This window comes from Apteryx mantelli, chromosome 8 (assembly GCF_036417845.1).
Source record: "Apteryx mantelli isolate bAptMan1 chromosome 8, bAptMan1.hap1, whole genome shotgun sequence".
NCBI classification, from domain to species: Eukaryota; Metazoa; Chordata; class Aves; order Apterygiformes; family Apterygidae; genus Apteryx; species Apteryx mantelli.
In genome coordinates, this window is record NC_089985.1 from 35,723,254 (window position 1) to 35,741,831 (window position 18,578).

The 18,578-nt window shown below is 40.0% G+C and overlaps 1 protein-coding gene across 2 annotated transcripts in view; it reads left to right on the plus strand.

Moving 5' to 3' along the window:
• The first annotated feature begins 2,529 nt into the window (after positions 1-2,529).
• Positions 2,530-18,578, plus strand: part of OSBPL9 (oxysterol binding protein like 9) — a 72,454-nt gene continuing 56,405 nt past the window's right edge. For both annotated transcript variants that reach the window (XM_067301237.1, XM_067301238.1), the window contains exons 1-3: positions 2,530-2,732; positions 14,101-14,151; positions 18,441-18,519. In XM_067301237.1, the coding sequence (XP_067157338.1) occupies positions 2,622-2,732; positions 14,101-14,151; positions 18,441-18,519 (241 nt within the window). In that variant the 5' untranslated portion in view covers positions 2,530-2,621. The remainder of the gene's footprint in view (positions 2,733-14,100; positions 14,152-18,440; positions 18,520-18,578) is intronic.

Genomic DNA, 18,578 nt, shown 5'->3' on the forward strand with positions numbered 1-18,578 from the left:
CCCAGTTCTGTTGATCCTTATAGTACATAATTCTCTTAGATGGCAGTAAGTGCCCTACTTAATGTTAAAGAGGGCGACACACTAGTCTAATTTCAATTTTGTAAAATATGGAGAACATCACAATAAAACTGTTCATAACTGTAGAAAACAACAGCTCTTTATAATTGTTCCAAATTGGATACAAAAGGAACATTACAAAGCAAACAAAATAGGAAGTAACTTACTAACTCCTATTCCAAATAATTTTTTATGCAAAATTGGTGATGATGATGTAATATACAAAGTACATAAAGACAGGTTATATCACAGCTGTGGCTAATTTCAGTTTGTTGATTTTTTTTTTTTAATTAACTAAAATGTTTGCATTGATCTTTAAAACAATTATAATGGGCACCTAGAATCTTTATTGGAAAGACATAGCTAATTAAGTCTAATCTCGTCAGCAATACCCTCACAAAAAACGCTCAATACGTACTGAAGTAATCTGATATACACAAAAGACACATCATCATGGCATGTGAAGAAAGTACATAAAACTATGAGATACTGCCTCTTGAATGCTGATAAATGCCCATGAAATTATAGCCTGTTATTTCAATTTGTATTTTTTTTTAAACAATGATTCTCTAATCTCTGCTAAATCACCTAAAGAAAACATCGACACTATATTTTTAAAAGAAGTCTGGAGAGGAATTCACCTTTAATATTGGTTAACACAGCTGCTCCATCTACTCTAGAGTCATCAAGGCTTAGTTAAACTGAGCTAGCTAAAATGTATGTCTTTTTCTAGCAGAGACAAGTCTTTGGCACATTTCCCCTCAACAAAGTCAAAGAGAACAAAGAACGAAAAAATGCACACTGAAGTGCAACAAACTCCGCCTCTGGCAAACCAAGGTACACAGAAAGTTCTTCTGCTGTGAATTTCTCATTGAGAATGCCCTGCTTATGGATAGCCCTTTCACAGTTAAACTGGGAGATTTTTTGTGCAAGCTCTTTGGACAGCTTCAATTCTTGTGGTATAATACAGTGAAAGTGGTGATCTGAGATAATAAAGCTCCAATCCAACTAATGCTTTAAATGGTAGTGCTAGTAATATTCTGGCACCATCTGATGTTTTTTGTTTTGCTTGCCTGGGTATAATCTCTAGGCAGCAGTGCTTTATTTAGGTCAGCGAAACTAAAGAAGAAAACAGGCTACTGAGGTCATATACAGCTTGTAAAAGAATGTTATCAAAATTCACAAGCCAGGTTTCAAGACTGAATTGTACATTAGCTAGACTGAACTGGTAACATCATGCACAAACGCACCACCGGGTGACTCCAAGGGGTATTATAAAGCCAACACTTTAAATGCCACTTTGTAACAAGCTAGTAAGCAATGTGACATGTGAAATGGGAGGATAAATTAGAAATAGGAAATATTTATTATTTTGTAAAATCAAGCATACAAGCCCTGCCTTGGACTGATTCTTTCACAAAAGGGGAAACTGGGGTGATTTTTCTGTAAAAAATAGTTAATTTGGTACGAATCTAACCTGCATTGTTGTAAGACACTAGAACCAATTCAGCCCTACAATGAAGGGCTTTTTATATCGAAATCAGAAAAACAAAAAGCTGTCTTAAAATCTGGTTGAAAGAAACAAGAAAAAGAAATCCTATGAATATTGTAACATTTGTGCAATAAATACAAACTTAATAGAAAAAAGCACCATTTGTGCAGCTATATTGTCTGTCCCTAGGGGGGAACCAGTATCTCTGTTGGTCCTTTGAAGTTTTTGTGTTACAATATAACTGAAGTTACTGTTTATGTTAGAGCAGACCAGCGCCAAAGAACATGCCTTGCACTGGAGCAAGAGATTTATGATTGTCCATTGCTCCTGGGGAATTCATTCCACATTCTTGGATCTGTCCACAGGAAAGCTGGGTCCTATTTAAATAAGCTTTAGCCTTAAAAGGTTACTCCAGTGCAAGAGAAGACAGCAATTTCCATCTCAGGTTCTGCATGTTCTTTTATGCACCCTGGACCCCAGCCATGTAGCTCCTTCGAGAGAGGGACCAGGGCCCTGGGACTGGCTTGGCAAACCCGAGAGGAGCTCTGGACAGGCAAACAAAGGAGAGACACCGGGTTAAGCACAACAGCGAGGGAAACGAAGAGGCGAAGAGGCGCCAGAGTGTTTTAGCTGACAGGATGTTGCTCCCTCACACACTCGGGCACCAGCACGTCCTGCCCCCCTGCCTCCCCTGAGCCGCGAGGTGACCGTGAGGGGAGTCCCGCCGCCTCAGGGCCAGGCTCCCCCCGCCGGCACCCACGGGCTCGACCCCTGCGCCTCCCCTCAGCCCCGCTCGCCTCACGACGCGCGGCAGCGCCTCGCCCCCGCCCGCCTGTCCGTTGCCCCCTAAGCCCCGCCTCCCCGCCGGCCGTTGGGCTCCCCCGCCTCGCCGCTGCTCTGGTCCCGCTGCGCGCGCAAACCACGCCCTTCGGGGAAGTGTGGCTCCTGGCCCCGCCCCCCTCGCTGCGTGCCCCGCCCCCTTCCCTCCTGGCGGCCGCCGCCGCCGTGTCTCTCCCCGTCTCCCCTCACAGAACGGGCGGGCGTGTGTGGCGGTGCCGGTTCGGTGCCTAAGATGGCGTCTATCATGGAGGGCCCGCTGAGCAAATGGACCAATGTCATGAAGGGCTGGCAGTACCGCTGGTTCGTGCTGGACTACAACGCCGGGCTCCTCTCCTACTACACGGTGAGGGGCAGCGGCGGGCCGGGCGGGCGAGGAGCCGGGAGCCCGGCTGAGGCGCAGGGTGGGGGTGGGGGTGGGGAGGGGACGTGGGGCGGTGTGAGCCCTCGGGCGGCCAATGGGGAAGGAGGAGGCGGCGGGAGCAGCCAATGGGGTGGCCGCGCTGGGAGATTTATCGTTGGGGGCGAGCGGCGCTGTTATTGTTGGCGCCCGGCGCTGGGGGGGAGGGGGCGTCCCCGGGGCGGGGTCGTTGGGCGGGAGCGGGCGTTGCGCCCTCGCGGCTGGTTCCCTCACGGCCGGTTCCCTCACGGCCGCCCTGGCCGCTGCGTGCGGGGCCTTGCTCGGTCGTGCCTGGGCCGTGGCCTCGGGCTCCTGCGTCCCGCTGCCCCCGTGTCCCCCTCGCTGTCCGGCGGGACCCTGGTTTGGCCGCGCCGGGGCTGGGCGGCTGCCTCCCTCCCTCGCCGGAGGCTCGCTGCGGGCAGCTCTGCGAGGAGCTGCGCTCTCTCCTGGCACAGAAACGCTGCCGCCGTGCAGCCCGCGCCCGCTGCCTAAGCAGCAGGTTGTTTCCCAATTTGAGATTTACTTTCCTGTTTCTGCTGACCCCTTCCTACTTTCAAAGGCGGACTTTGAAAGTACGTTAAGCTGCCAGGACATCTTGACGCGCTGCTTAACTGCTGATGGATACTGACTTGCTAGTTCGTTTGGCTTTGTATATAAAATACAAGTTAAATTATAAATATTTTAGCAGTACAACTTCTTTTTTTTCCCCAAGCATATGCCTTAAAATTAGAAGCCTAACTGGCAGAACTGCATGCACGCACGGATAAGCAGGCATGGAGCAGTTACTGTCACTGTGCCAGTTTGGATAAAACACTGACAAATTTTACCAGTAGTAAACAAATGATAAGAGATTTATGGTGAATAACATAAGTTGGGGTACCGTGGGGCGACATTCATGACTTCCTCTTCATTGTCTGAGAAGGTATATGCATACAGAAGCACTATATATAAAACTTTTTTTCTAAATCTGTATTTCCAGCTCTACTAGGAAAGAGCTTTGACCTCCAGCCCTCGAAGTTTATAAGACTCTACATAAACAAGTTAAGGACTCTAGACCAAATTTAGTTCATGTACACTTAAAATCCTTGCTTTACCCCACCCAGAATGTGAGTGGAGAAGAAAAAGTGCTTTTATAGTTCCTTTTTAATGGCTGTTCAAATGTCAGCTGTTTGGCTGAGATGAATTAGTCAGTATAATGTAAGTAAAGGTCCAAGGTGCAAAGACATTAATTGCTCAGTTACAGAAATAGAAATCTGTGCTGATATTTACTGAATGTGCATGCAATAAACATTCTGATCATTGCAGTGACTTTCATTCAGCGATCTTCACCTGTTTAATCAGTCAGTTCTTAATTTTCATTCTTTCCTGTGATTATGTATCCCTGCATATGCTTTACACTTTTACTCTGTATGATTTATTATGTTCTGTGTTATTATGCAAACTTTTAGTTCATAATTTTAAAAACTCTTTTTGTAACTACCTGTCCTAGAAATTCAACTTTAGGTCAAGAAATCAAATCGCCTCCTCTAGTCTGTGTGCCTTTACCACTAACAACACCCTACAGTTAACATTTACTTTAGAATGCTTTCTTTATCCACGTGCTATCTTTTCCGCACATACTTCTGTCAAGTACTTATGCCATTTTCTAGATACTTGAATTCATTTTTGTAGGTAAGGGTGTGTATCATGTTGAATTTAAGCTATTCAAAGACTAGCTGCCAAAAGAACTGGTCCTGCTGCATACACGCTTCTTCCTGTGTGCTGGCATAGTCACTCGTAGGGCTGCATGGTCAGCTGGACTGTGGGTATGAGAGAGAATTCAGATCAAGTCCCAGTTGACCACATGTCTCACAAGTACTAATATCAGTGGGATGCTGTTTCTTTCAGCTCTACCTTTAGCTTTAGAGTAATAATTCCAGAAGTGTAGTTTATAAGACTGTGGTAAATAAGCAACTTTAATGTGGAACGTTAGCAGGTTTGGGGGCATCATGTCTGTGGGGAAATGGCCTGTTACAGCTTTCTCCTATGATTCTGCATATGTATACTTGTATTGTCAAATCAAGTCTCATCTATGTGATTGGATATAGACAGTCATGAGCTCTGTTCCCTCTGAGCCAGTTTCAGTCTGAAGCAACACAGTTGTGTTACAGTATGACTCTGCTCATGTATCCATATGATTTTGAGCCCGAAACTGGCTCTTCTCCATGAGTGTAATGCATGGGTGGGGTAGGGTGAGATTCTAGCTGGCTGTATAGATACGCAATCTGGAAACAATTTTGCTGATGGAAGAAATTACGGTTCACTCATCTGCTCTTACCTGTTCATCACCTCTTGCAGACTCCCTAGCCCATTTCAATCCAAAATGATGCTCATGCAGGAAACACTTTCTCCAGTAGGTCCAATGAGCATTAACTTTTGACAGAGGGGCTGTGCGAAATGGCAGGGTAGTAACTTTTCTTGCAGCTGAATTTTCCATCAGAGCTGGATCCAGAAAAGTACATCTGTTCATAGGTGTGTCCTTGTACTGTTCTGTTTAGTCTTCTTGGGAAGTAGCTTAAAACAGACTGCACAAAAGTACCCTTGATATGGAATAAACATCCAAACAGAGTTAGTGCAGAATAGTACTGGGCTTGTGGAAATAGCCCCTAAATTAGTGTGCTTTGTCTTTTGGTAAACTGACTAAATGTTAACCTAAATGTGTGTTGAATACATGCATCAGAAGCAAATGAATTAAGTTTGCTTTTCTGACATGATAACAGCTTTCAAGAAGCAAGGCAAAAGTTTTACATTGTCTGAGTCAAAGAAAAAAATAGAATGTAATATTCACTTATTTGTGTTTTAATTTGTATCTTTCTTCCTCTATACTTTGTTGTATTGCAGTGAATGCTAGTACTACTACTTGGAAGTATGAATGCAAATGTTTCTCACACGCGCTTCCAAACAGTTTTACAATTTTTTTACAATGCCAACATGTTTGCTTTTTGTTCCTTTCTTCTTCTGCAGTTTATGCTTGTAAAATTTCTATTATGAAAGAGAAAAAAAAATCTTCAAATTTACTTGTAATTACATTTATTTATATTTACTTATGAATATATTCCAGAGAGTAAAACCTGGACTAATAGTTCAAACATTGTCTTACCTGCTTTTGTTCTAATAAATGATTGTTTGATAGCAGCAAATGGTATAATTTGCATGCAGTTCCATTGATATTGTCGCTTAAATCTCTTCTGTCTCTCTTCTTGCCAGAGTTTTTAAATCCAAATTCAGTTCTGCAAGGTCTAGGTATTTTTGTAGGTAATATCAATTGTATTTCTTTTACTTACTCCTGCCTGAATTTAAAGTGAATGATTATGTTGTTGTTGGGTTTATGTGTTGTTGGTTTTTTTATTTTTGGAAGGGCAAAGTATGAAGTAAATTATTGCATGCCATTTGGAATCAGTTCAACCAATGGTTTCATAAGTGTCTTTTTTTTCCCCCCAATATTCTTTGATTTGTGGACCCACCAATATTTTCTCTTGGAGGTATGTCTTCCTATGTAGTGCATGAAAGTCTACTGAAGCATTACACTTTTTATGGGGTGTAATTGGACATAGCTTTAGGCAGGAGATGACAATATTTAAAAGAAAAGTCTCCCAAGTGTCTCATTTCTGTCTTCTGCTAGCACTGGAGTTTTGAAGTTGTTCCCTGAGCTGGGTTCCAGCTGAAAAATAACTTTCTGCTGATATATATATATATTTATTTCAGTTGAATTTGTTCTGTAGTTTGTTTTTCTGCATGGCTGTATTAAAATGTGTGTTGGCATTGGATAGAAGATAGCATGAAGACAAAGAAATGGCTAGGGTGGAAGAGGGAGGTGAATGGCATTTGCTTTTTGTTTGTGTTTTCTGGCAGCAGTGCTGGCTTAAATACACATCAACTATAGCCTTGATTACCCTTGAGAATCTTGTAGAAATAATCCAGAGACACCCTCAAGGTTGAAAATCAGAATAACCTTTTTAAAATTCTTGTTTTAAGTGTACTTTTTAAATAAATATTTTAATTGTATAATAAATTGAAAGCTGAACTGGCATAGTTGTGCAAACAGTGCTAAAACCAGGGCCAGTAGATAGGAAGGTCAGTCTGCAATTTCAGTTTTCCTAAATGAGTTTGTAGTGTCTGCATGCGATAGTGATTCCTTTTTTTGTTTGTTTTAATTTGGAAGATTAGGTGAATTTTGGGTCTTAGTGCATTTTTTTCCTCTTTTAAATTCCATAAAATAACTTCCATAAAATATTTAAAACCTTCGTGCATTTTTGATGTCTGGCAATATTGAAAGGAGAACTGCTCATACTGTTGTAGACTGAAATAGCAGCCTTGTATAGTGAATGAGGGTTGACAGAAAAAATTGTTGTATATGACAACTCTGTAATGTGTATTCTTGAAACAAAATTTGGTAACCTCCAATTCTTTTATGGTTCTCTCATCAATACATTCCTAAAGAACAGATTAATTTAATCTGTTTAATCTGTATTTAAATATTCTGTTGTTTCTGTTAATCATTTCATCAAACTCTACTTTGTAAAACATGCTGCTTGAACTCTTTCAGGAGCAAAACCTATGTGAAACCATTTGTGAGGAAGAAGCAGTTGAGGTGCTCTAAGAATAAACCATAAACTGTAGAGTGGCCAAAACCAATTTATCTTTCTTTTCCTGTCACCCTGAACATCTGGTTTTATACTTGCCTTATATTTGATATTTAGTGTATACTGCTCTTTTAAAATGTGGAAATATGGCCTTGCTTTGTATATCCTTTAATGCACCAGTGCACCATTTCTTTTTATAAACAGAAAAGTCTCCTAAGCAAAATGATAAACATTATATAGTTTTACAATGTGAAAGTATTCTTAAGCATTCATATATCTTTTAACTCTGAACTATTTTTTCATCATTTGTAAAAACTCACTGATCTCATCATATATGAACTCATCATATGTACATATGACCTCATCATATGTAAAAACAGTTAGGCTTTATCCCCTTTAGGATAGGGGAATGGGAGGGGGAGAAGAGGTATTTCTCCGTTTGTTGGACTTAGATGACAAATGAGGTAGGATTCTGCAAGCCAGCATGTTAACTAACCCTTCCTGCCTTCCTAGACCAGATTTTTTAAATGGGAGGGAAATAAATCCAACAAACTGCAAATGATACACCAAGCTGTTACCACAATTATGTATGTAACGTAAGACCCCTTACAGTTTTATAGATGCCAATGTCTTTAGACACATAGTATTTTCAAAATCTGATATTTTTCTTAGAACTTGATGACTAGGATTCAATGCCTGGCACTGTATTTTCCTCCTGGGGGGTATATTCACTCAAATAATTGAGCAGTTCTTACTTCCTGGAAACAAATACAGGTGATCTCTGTGTGACATCTCCTCCACCATGTGCCTGGGGACAAAGCGTGCTTGCTTTCAGCAATGCTGAATTAATTCTGTTCTCTTTGGTAGTTAGACTATGGGTCTGGTTTTAGGGCTCTCAGTACTTGATCATCATTTTGCACTGCAGGTCTATGACATTTCTGGTCTGATATAAACTCACTCTCATTGTTCAGATCTGTTCAAAATATTTGATGGGTTAATTTTGTACTAGCAGTCCGAATTGAGTGTCATCGGTCCTCCCAAGGTCAGCCATGTTGTCCACTCCAATAATTTGACAGATGTGGTTGGGTGCTCATATAGGATCCAGATCAAGATGGGACTGTTTGGTGAATCAGTAATGTACAGATCATGTGCTACTTGTGGATCCAAAGATTTTAGTTATGCAAATCTAAAATACTAAAAACTTAGTTCCAGATGTTTAAATTTGAGCATCAGTAATAAATCAGTTTGCTTGCAGAATTATGTCTGCAAAATCTCATCTACTGCATATTTTTATTAATATGATGTGCAAAATAAAATCAGTAGCAATCTGGACTATCAAGTCCAGACTATCCAGACTATCAAGTTCTTTTTTTCCGATAGGTCACAACTTTGTATAAAACTAGGTATTTCAAAATCTTTTCTCAATGCAGTTTGCAAATGGAGTGGTTAAGCTAACTGAGGCTAATGATCTCATGAATTACCAGATGAGAGAGACAATATAATGAATATAGCTTTTTTAAAAAAATACTTTAAAATTATACAGTATGAGCTTTAATAGCAATGACAGTATTTAGAAAATTGAAAAGATCAAAATAATGATCAGGTATCCAGTATGGGCTTTTTAGTCTGTAGCTCTGCTTCTTGAGGGAGAGGTGGAAGGAGAGTCCTATGATTGTGCTGTATCTTTCACAACTTTACATTGGATCCGATTAAAGCCTCTCATATATTAATTTCTCATATGATTCTAGAAGCAGTGTAGTGCTTCTCTATGTCAGGAATCATTAATTGTTGCCTTTTTCAGATTTACGTGGCATCTATCAGGGTTAAATGGGCCCCATAAAGAGCAACTTCTGCGTGATACATGGCTACAGTTCGGCCACAGGTTTTGCTCTTATTTAAACTATACGGCAGCCTTTCACAGATTTGCATAACTACTCTTTCAAGACAGCTAAAAGCACCAACATATAGGTGCTTGCTATGAAAGAGTAATTAGAAATTGCTCAACATACTGCAATTTACCTGATTAAAGAAGAAACCAAAATGCTGAATAGTAAGTGTTGTTTATGCACATGGAATCCCTTGAAATACGAGCTTGCTCTTCTACCACTGATATGGAGACTGAAGAGTAATGTGCATCGTTTGGGATCTAACACATAATCTGAACATGAGAAATTTGAATTTTGGGAAGATAAAGTTTAGAGAGTAATTTTATTCTGTGAAGAAAATTTTACAGCCTGTATAAGGCATCTTTTCCTATGGTGTTCACTGTTAACTTTAATTGCCTGCACTTACCCTACAAAAAGCAAACCTGAATTTGTGCATAGCTTCTAGGAAGCCAGTTGTTGCAGCCTTCTTTCTTGTCAGTCAGTGCATATGCGAATATAAACTTGCACTGAAATCAAATTACTGATTTAATGTAATTGAGACTCTGAACACTTAAGAAGCTGAATGCTTTTTAAAAATTTTGCTTCTACTTGCTGTTTAATGGTGGGTTGGGTTTACACTGTCTGCTTTTTCTGAACATAGTGGGTGTATTCCTACTGAACATGAGTTTCTTCCACCTCTCACACTGTCAAGCTATTAGGAAGAAATCCACCTTTCTTACATCCATGGATCACGCTTTAGGAATTAATGGTGCCGCTGTGGCATCCTCAATTATCTGCAATAGTGTTTTGGTTCCAGCTTTGTGACTATATCCACAGAAGTCAAAGCTTCAGCTATACCAACAGCACCTGTTTGGTTTCAGTTTCAGGACCTGCAGTTAGAGGACTTCAGATCCCAAGCAACTTTGGGGTGTTACAGTCCCCCTTGTCCCTCAGTGAATTGCACCTGACCCAGAATGGTTAAAGGGGTTAAAGAAGTTGTAGTGCTTCTGTAAGCACTGACAGCTCAGAGCTGGCTATTAAATAGCTGTTACAGCTGTCCCTATGCTCAAACAGATCCCTCCTCTGAGAGCGGTGTGTCCCTTGCAAGTGACCTGGAGGAGCGGTGGGCTGGGAACAGCATGTTGAGTTTTTAATTTGTCAGGTTTTATCTCTCTTTGAGAAATGAGGGTTGCCTTAGCATTTGGAGCAGAACCATAGCTGTTCTAGAAACTGGTCCCACCAAGTCTTCTCCTATAGATGCAGTTAAACTGCAAAACCACTGTTTATATATGGAGCCTGTTCCAGGTTCCTCCTCCCTAAAAGGAAATAAATGACTTAAACAGTTTTGCTCATCTGTGTACTTCTGTTAGAGATTTCTTTGACAACACTGTATTAGTCAGGAATGTACCTCTTCATGTCCTGTACACTTCTAGTAGCGGAACTTGAGTCTGAGAACTTTTGGGGAGGCAGACAGCAGCTGGATTTTATATTGAGATCTGAAACTTCCCATGCAATAGCTAAAACTCTTGAAATAGTAGTAATTCTAAAGATGAAGGTTGGTGGGTTTTTTTTTGCTAGACCCATGCATTATTTGAATTTCTCTAAGAAGTTGCAGGTTTCCTGAAATGCCTTATATTAGATCAGTTCGGTAGTCCATCAGCTTTGCTCTGTGGATGTAAAAAGGAAACTAATAAAGGCCACTTTTTCAGCAGATATCTACATTCCTGGCACAGTGGTAGTGTATATTTTTGTTCATTTTTGCAAAATCTTATTTGAGCTTCAGCTAGAATTTATCTCTTGTTGTCCGCTTGTAACCTATTCAAGTCCATTATCATCAAAATCAGTACACTGTGTCTTAAGCATATTGAAAATGTCATTTTGTATAGCTACGAAACTGATCACTGAAAAAAAATAGCTGTATATTAAAACTTTGTATATAAAAAGAAAGGAAAATGTGACTTTTTAAATAGCCATTCCAACATGTCTTTCTGCTATATGAGATTTTTTTCAGTGAAATGGAACCGTTCCTCAAAGCGATTGCAGGATGGCATTGCTTGGACAAGAATGCTTGACCAAGTGTAGGACGTTCTGGATACCCATGCTTTGCACTGTGAGACTAGAGATAAAATTGTCCAATTCTTTCCCCTTCAGCCACAGGGTAAAACTTAGTGCTTTAAGGGGAAGCTGTCTGAATTATATTTTTTATAAAATCGTATTTTTTGGGGGGGAAGGGACTAAAATGTTGACTGAGGTATATTTTAAAGTACTCTCCTGCAGCAATTTGTGGAAGCTTTGCTATATTCTGATGAAAGAATACACCCCTGATAGTGATGGCAGCCGCATGCTCTAGCGCACCGGGAGCTCGGCTGCTACGGTGATAGGTGCCGTGTTCCACTTAGGTGGAATGAACAGACTTAACACTTCATTATAATTAGTATTAACCAATTAAAGTTCGGTGTGAAAGCTGAGAACTGATTCTGTGTCTTAAAGTCAGCTTTACCGGAAGAGACACGCTTATGCCAAGTTTCTCTTTATCTTTTTAAAGAACATTAAGAATTGTAATGTTTAAACTTAATTTCCATCCAGTTAAAAGGGGGAAAAAGCAACCCTTAAGGCTTTTACAGTATCTTTTGCAGTTGAGATGATAGTCAATCTGCATAATTTGAATCAGTGTGGTTCTGCCTACCCTTGCAGTAGGACTAGTTCTCATCTTCCCCTCACTTAGCCGGTTCAGGGGTTTAAACCAGACAAAACCAAATTGATGTTTTGTTACCTTCACTTTTTGTTTGATTTAGTTCCCTGAGTGTGCTCGGGGATTAAAGGAGTGCTTTGCCTGGCATATGGGAGGGCCTGGAGCGTGTCATCAGGACTCTCAGAGCACAGTAATCTCGCTGGGCTTCTTTTATCTGCTGCAGAGTTGCATCCTCAGTGCAGAAATCTACTTTCATGTCAAGATTATGGCAGTATTTCTTCCTGAAACCACCAGAGGGAGGAGTAAGCTCTTAGTAGTGCGCTCCCATTTTAGGAACTAGATCTCTTTATGGCAGTAACTGTAAAAATATACGTGTAAGTATACTTCGGTGAGGTGTGTGTAAGGTATATATAATCTCAAATAGAAAAATATTAGAGTAATTTATTTCTATATCCTTTTCTGTTCTTGTACTTTAAAAAAAAACCTTTAAAAATCTTTCTTAAGTGGACATTTTTATTTAGGAGATCTAAAAAGAAATTATACATCTGTAGAATATATTATGGATGGTCTTTAAATCTGTTTGATGCTAACCTGTACTGACATGAAAACAAGTAGGTTAATTCTCATGGGTTTGAATGTTCAGAAAAAAAAACCTCTTTGACAAATTAGACTGAATTGACTGAATTAGAGATCAGCAAAAACTTAACTTGATTTGAAATTCTGACTCTTATATTTTTAATTTATCTTTAGTCAATAGGACTTGCTGTGACACTTCATGCTTTCCATGTAGCTTTCTCTCTCAAATGAGCGGCCAGATGACGAATAATTTGTTGCAGTTAAGTCTGATAGTTCTGGTTCCTGTCTTTTTTTTCCCACTGATATCAATAAGATTTCATTGCCTAATGGCTTAAGTGAATGTAAGTTGGTCATAATCACATCAGTATGTTGTCTAGATGGAAGAGTTAAGATACTGTTGGAAAGAAGAGGATATTTCAGTAGCTGACAGCAAGAGAACTTGGTCATCAAACTACAGCGGTAGTTATGTTTTTATGACCTGAAAGAATGTAGTTGGGATATTTGGATGGCAAGGAAGAAGGGGTTATACTAGAACAGGACTGCCCTTGGAGCAAAGGCATGGAATTTCTCACTTAAAAAAAAGAAAGGGAGAGTTCACTGAAAACCAGAAGATGTTTTAAGTGCTATCAGAAAACTAAGTATTTATAGAGTTCCCCAAAATGTTTTCTTTTTTCTTTATCTTAAAGGATTTGTGTGTGTGCTACATGGGCTTGCCAGTATTGCCCCTTAACTCTTGTGACACTGGCAAAATGTTGCCTACAAAATCTACCCATGTCAGTGCTGGGCATAGCCAAAAGTTTAAGACACGACAAGTTCAAGCTAGCAGTGAATTGGCTGTTTAGACCTGCCTGTTTTGATTTGTCTTGATTTTGAATTTCCTTGTCATTGCTTCAAATGGAGATACTAAAGAAGAGCTTCAGGAATTTAGCTGTGAGGTGGGCTAGTCTACAGGATGAAGCACAGGATTAAGTAGGACTCCTGTTTTCTGATTTGGGATCTTATCACTTAGATAACATAACCATAACTTTTCTATCTCATGAGTAGACATAGAAACATGTCTGAACATGAAATTTGTGTCTGTTTGGAATGGGGAACTTTCTGACAGAGATAGAATTTCATTTGTACAATTGTTGCTGCACAGCTGGATTCTGTTATACGGCCACTTTTATGAGAGTGGGAGAGAAAGGAAGAGGATGTAATATCAGTACTCTGCCAGTTTTTAGTATTCCCTATTGAGTGCCTTTTTTCTTCACCTCTTCTTGCTTTCATAAAGGTGCGAACCGAATCTTCTAACTGTTTCGTCAAGGTATCTACAAAACTTCTTGAAGTGTGATATTGTATTCCTATTTTCTAAAGGATTACTTTTTCATACCGTGGTGGTGTTTTCTCTTTTGTGTCAGAGCTAACCTCTGTTGTAACAGTATCGGTTTCATTTAATCAGTCAATAAAATATTATAACAAACTGCTTTATGCTTTTCTCAGTTGTCTTAAATAACTAACTTTCTCTTGCAATTCTTACTAAATTTGTTAATCTGGTGATTTTTTTTTTCCTGTTTCAGTCAAAAGACAAAATGATGAGAGGATCACGCCGAGGATGTGTTAGACTCAGGGTAAGTATTGTTTTCTTTGGTGCTTAATGACTTACTGTGGATAATACGGCCTAGTGGAGAAAGCTGCAAGGAGAATTCTGAGGTTTGGACTTCTTTCCTGGCTCTCTAAGATACAGAAATAATGGACATATTTACAGAAGGAAAATGTCAGAGGTCAAGTGGCATGCTGGGCTAGCTACATTTTTATGGATAAAAAAGCATTATATGACAAAGTAAGATGGATTAGTAGTGACATATGCTATGAAGAAGTTGTGGTTTGCAGTTCTTGTTTCTTTGCGTGTGTGTATGGATATATATGTATATACATTTATGTTCTGTATCTACAGAAGATGTAAGAAACCTGCTGTCCTTCTGCCCTTCTGATCTGTCTTTGCTCTGTTACTGTGTCCTCCGTTCTGCCAGCTGGGACATTCTTCAGTGCTGCCACTTGACTGTGTTTCATTCAGCGTATTGCAGTGCTGTGTATTAATGTCAGGCAGCAGGTGGTCAGGCCTGAGCAAGGGAAACAAAGGAGGACTGGAAAGGGCAGGAAGAACCCAGCGGGCAACATTTTTGAAATCTCAGCTGGGGGGGGACACAAATAGGGGAGACAGAGCTGAGGAGATGCAGACTGGGAAAGCTGAGTGCTGTCTGTCTGAGACACTTTGCTTGGGACTTTTAACCTTGACTGCTGCTGTTGCACCTTGAGGCGGCACTATGGAGGTGTGCTGCGAATGTGACGTCTTTGCACGTGCCCGCTTTCTACCCTATGGGCATGCACTTAGCAAGAAATTTTCTTGCATAAGACCTTTTTCTATATTTATTCCCATTCCTCATAGGCTCTCTGGTTCAGTATGCAGCCGTACTGAGAAGAGCTGATGAAGGGGAGTGTCAGGAGGATAACGGGTGAGAATGGGAACTCTTCCGAGTACTGAAGGACGAGGAGTACAGGGAAGGTGCTCTGTGGTCTGACACACAGTCTGATGTATGTTGCAGCAGAACGCTGCCTCTTCTTCTCCCATTTATTCCTTCCTTCTGTTGTTAAATCTTTTCCCGTCTTCCCATGGGCCTAATAAAGGGGTTGCAATAACCTTTTGGGAGTCCTACGGAGAGTCCCCGTTCATGTGCATTCCAGGTGTCTTACTGCCCTTTTCTTTCCCCTCTTTAATGTATCAGTATTATAATTTATAATCTCTTTAAAGGTAATGTAAACTCAAACCACTGTCTACAAAACTATATTCCTGCAGATTCATGAGGATGTTTTTTGCGTTGTGTGGAAAAATTTAGTCTGAAAAAACATGTCCGCTTTAATAGTGTTGTGAGCCTGTCAGTGTGGAGGTTGGCCTCAGCCTGTCAGTTTAAGGAATATTACAAGCGAACAATCTGTTCAACATTATATTATCCATTTTTTCTGTATTTAAGAAAAAACAGTCCCTTTCTCTTCCCCCATCTGCCACCTTCCCACCCCAGATTGCTCTTTGGAGTTTTCCTGAGATTTGTTGACTTTTTTTCTCTGAATGTGTGTGTAGCTGTGTTGTTTTTTTTTGTGAGGGAGGAAGGGGTCTTTTTTCCTACTATTGTTGTAAAGCAGTTCTTTTGGCAGATGACAGCCATAGCAATAGCAGAACAGATGGGCTTCTGCAATCTGAAATTCTGTCAAAGAGGTTTTCTGTTTAGATTAATTGTTGATTTGTAACTGTAGGTGTGAACATAAACAAACATGTAATTTAAGCAGTTTGCCTAAAAATACTTCCTTTTTCCTTTAATAGATTTTTTAAAAGCTTGTTTCTCATCTTTTTTCATTTGGTAACCATGTTTCATAGGCCAGAAGATTCATCTTCTGTCTTTTGTCCTGTGTCATGGCATATTTAGGAAGGTGTGTTCAGAAAGGAATCAATGCAGTCTGTACTGTGCTTAGGTCCTGACCAAGCTTTCTGGAATACACACTTAAACTTTCACATGCTGGTTTTTCTTTTTCTTGTCCATATGTATTTTCTACATGACAACAGAAGCATCTTCTATGCTTATGCTCAGGCGCTTTGCCTTAGCATTAAAATCAGTGCGTGTGCACTTTATGCAACTTTGTACTGAGATCGGAGGATGCTATTTTCTTCCTTCTCAGTTTCCTCCCACCATTTTGGGTGGAGACAGGACTTAGTTGCCCTAGTCTTACCTTTTTTAGCCTTGCAGTAGTTTTATCTATATTTCCATTCTAATTTAACTATTTATATGTAGTTTAATTATTCCCTAATTTTATTTTTCTTGGTGTTTTCTTACCAGCTAGAAGAAGGCTTTGAATTGTAGTCTTTGCTTTTTGCTTCAGTTCCACTAATTTTAATTTCCCCTCCTCTGCTTGCCTTTCCCTCCTATAAGCATGTTTTTAGCTTAAGGAGGCTAAACAAACATGCAATAAGTCATCAGTTCCAGAAAAACTGGGGTCAGGAGTTCTGAGAACTCTGAGAAGACTGAAGAACAAGGATCAACAGAGCCTCAAATCAAGAATATATTGTTGATAAGTGAATTTCTCATTTGTCTTGCTAGCAAACATACAGAAGAGGAACCTAAAGGTTAACGTTTTAGTTGTTATGAGCCACAGGATCCAAAATTGGTATTTTTTGGTTACTCTGAGGAAAATATTTTTGTCGTGTTCTTGGTGTCTGACTTAGAGATTTTTGACGTAGCTGATGAGGAGGAGCTAGACTATGACTTTGTACAACTTGTAGTGATATTCTGTTTTATTGCATACCAAAACATGTACTTACAAGAGTCCTAGATGTATTTTATCTATTGGTCTTTAAAAAAAATTGTTCTGGCAAAATGCATTTGGCCCATCATGACATGTCACAGGCACACTGTGTGATTACCAGATAGGAATCAGGAATCAGAATGTAGTGGCTGGTCATCTGGTTGTTGTTGCATCCCGGCACTACAAGTATTCAGAATTACATCTGCTTGGTGTACTTTTGGGGACCCTCTTTTATAGCGATTGCAGAGCTGTCCTAGAAAAGCCTATTTGGAAAACACTCCTTTGGAGGAGTTAAGTGATACACTCTTGGCAGTGGAAGGGGAAAAAACAGTTTGGAGCTACCCCTTCCTGCTGTGTCGCCTTGAATTACCTGTGGTTGGTGTTATTCTTAAACAGGACCTGTAGCTGCCACTCTGTCTTCTTGTGCCTGTGATAGGCTTAGCCAGAAACGAGCTGGAACCATCTGCCAGAAACCTCATTCAGGGGCTATGAAGTATTTGCATGAGCAAGGTTGATTCAGGTCTCCCTGCCCCTAAATCTGTACCCAAAACATTTGTATGTTTGGGCCGGCCTGGTTATTCACCTAACCCTCCGCTCTGTAGTTGCTCTATGATACTTGACTGAATGAAATGAAGCACTCGTTGGCATTGACTCGTAGGGGCTCTTCCTGCTGTTACTTGCTGTTCACTTGGACACGAAGGGCAGAATTTACCCTTTAAATATGTGTGCTTTCCAGTGATGGCTTTCTGTTTTGTGGGAGGGGGAAGGACAGAAAAGGAGCCTAATGCTGTGACTGCTGCAAGAGAAGAGAAACTTAGTAAATCTGTCCGTGATACTTGAAGCATTTTGAACTAATGTTGCAATTTCTTGGGAGTCAATACAGGCATGGAATGGTTCTTTTAAATGTCCTCCTCCCCTGAGTGAAATTGCATTATTTGCTAAGTGTTTTGGTGGGGGAAGGAAGGAAGATGTCGATAGCTATGTAAATAGCTGAGCACAGATGAACTTAACTCTATCATTCACTTGCATTTCCTTCTAATAATTCATCAGCAATTAGAAGACAGCAGCTTTTGATATATTGTGTTGACTTACTGCTGATATTTATTTAGGGACTGAAAATTAGATCATTTAATAGGTTGAGAACTTCTTTTTGTAAAATATCTATGTATTAATATTTTTATACGTGGGAAGTATTTATAATGTATTGCTCCCTACTCCTCTTTAAAACATAGGGTGGAATGTAGTAGAGAATAGTGGATTACTATGTACTATAATGAGGCTGTAGTATATAGCCACCTCCACTCCCAAAGTAAATGATGCATATTATTATCCAGAAAATCACACAGTCGTACAAATAATTACTGTTTTTATCTGCAACTAAAGATTTAGTCTTTTAAAAAACTGACTTACATTCCACGACCAGACAGAGAATCCTTCTGCTCGTTACGGTGTTCAGCTGGCTTCTAATTTCTCAATGCTTTTTACATTCCAGGGGTGTAGTGATAGAGTGTGTGCTGCTGATGTCACTGCTTGCCTTATCAGGATTTTGTTCTTTGTTTCACAGGGAGCTGTGATTGGTATAGACGACGAGGACGACAGCACCTTCACAATAACTGTTGATCAGAAAACCTTCCATTTTCAGGGTGAGCTGAAAGCAGAGATTGTTTTTTCTTATAATAGATCCCACTTCTTGTATTTGATG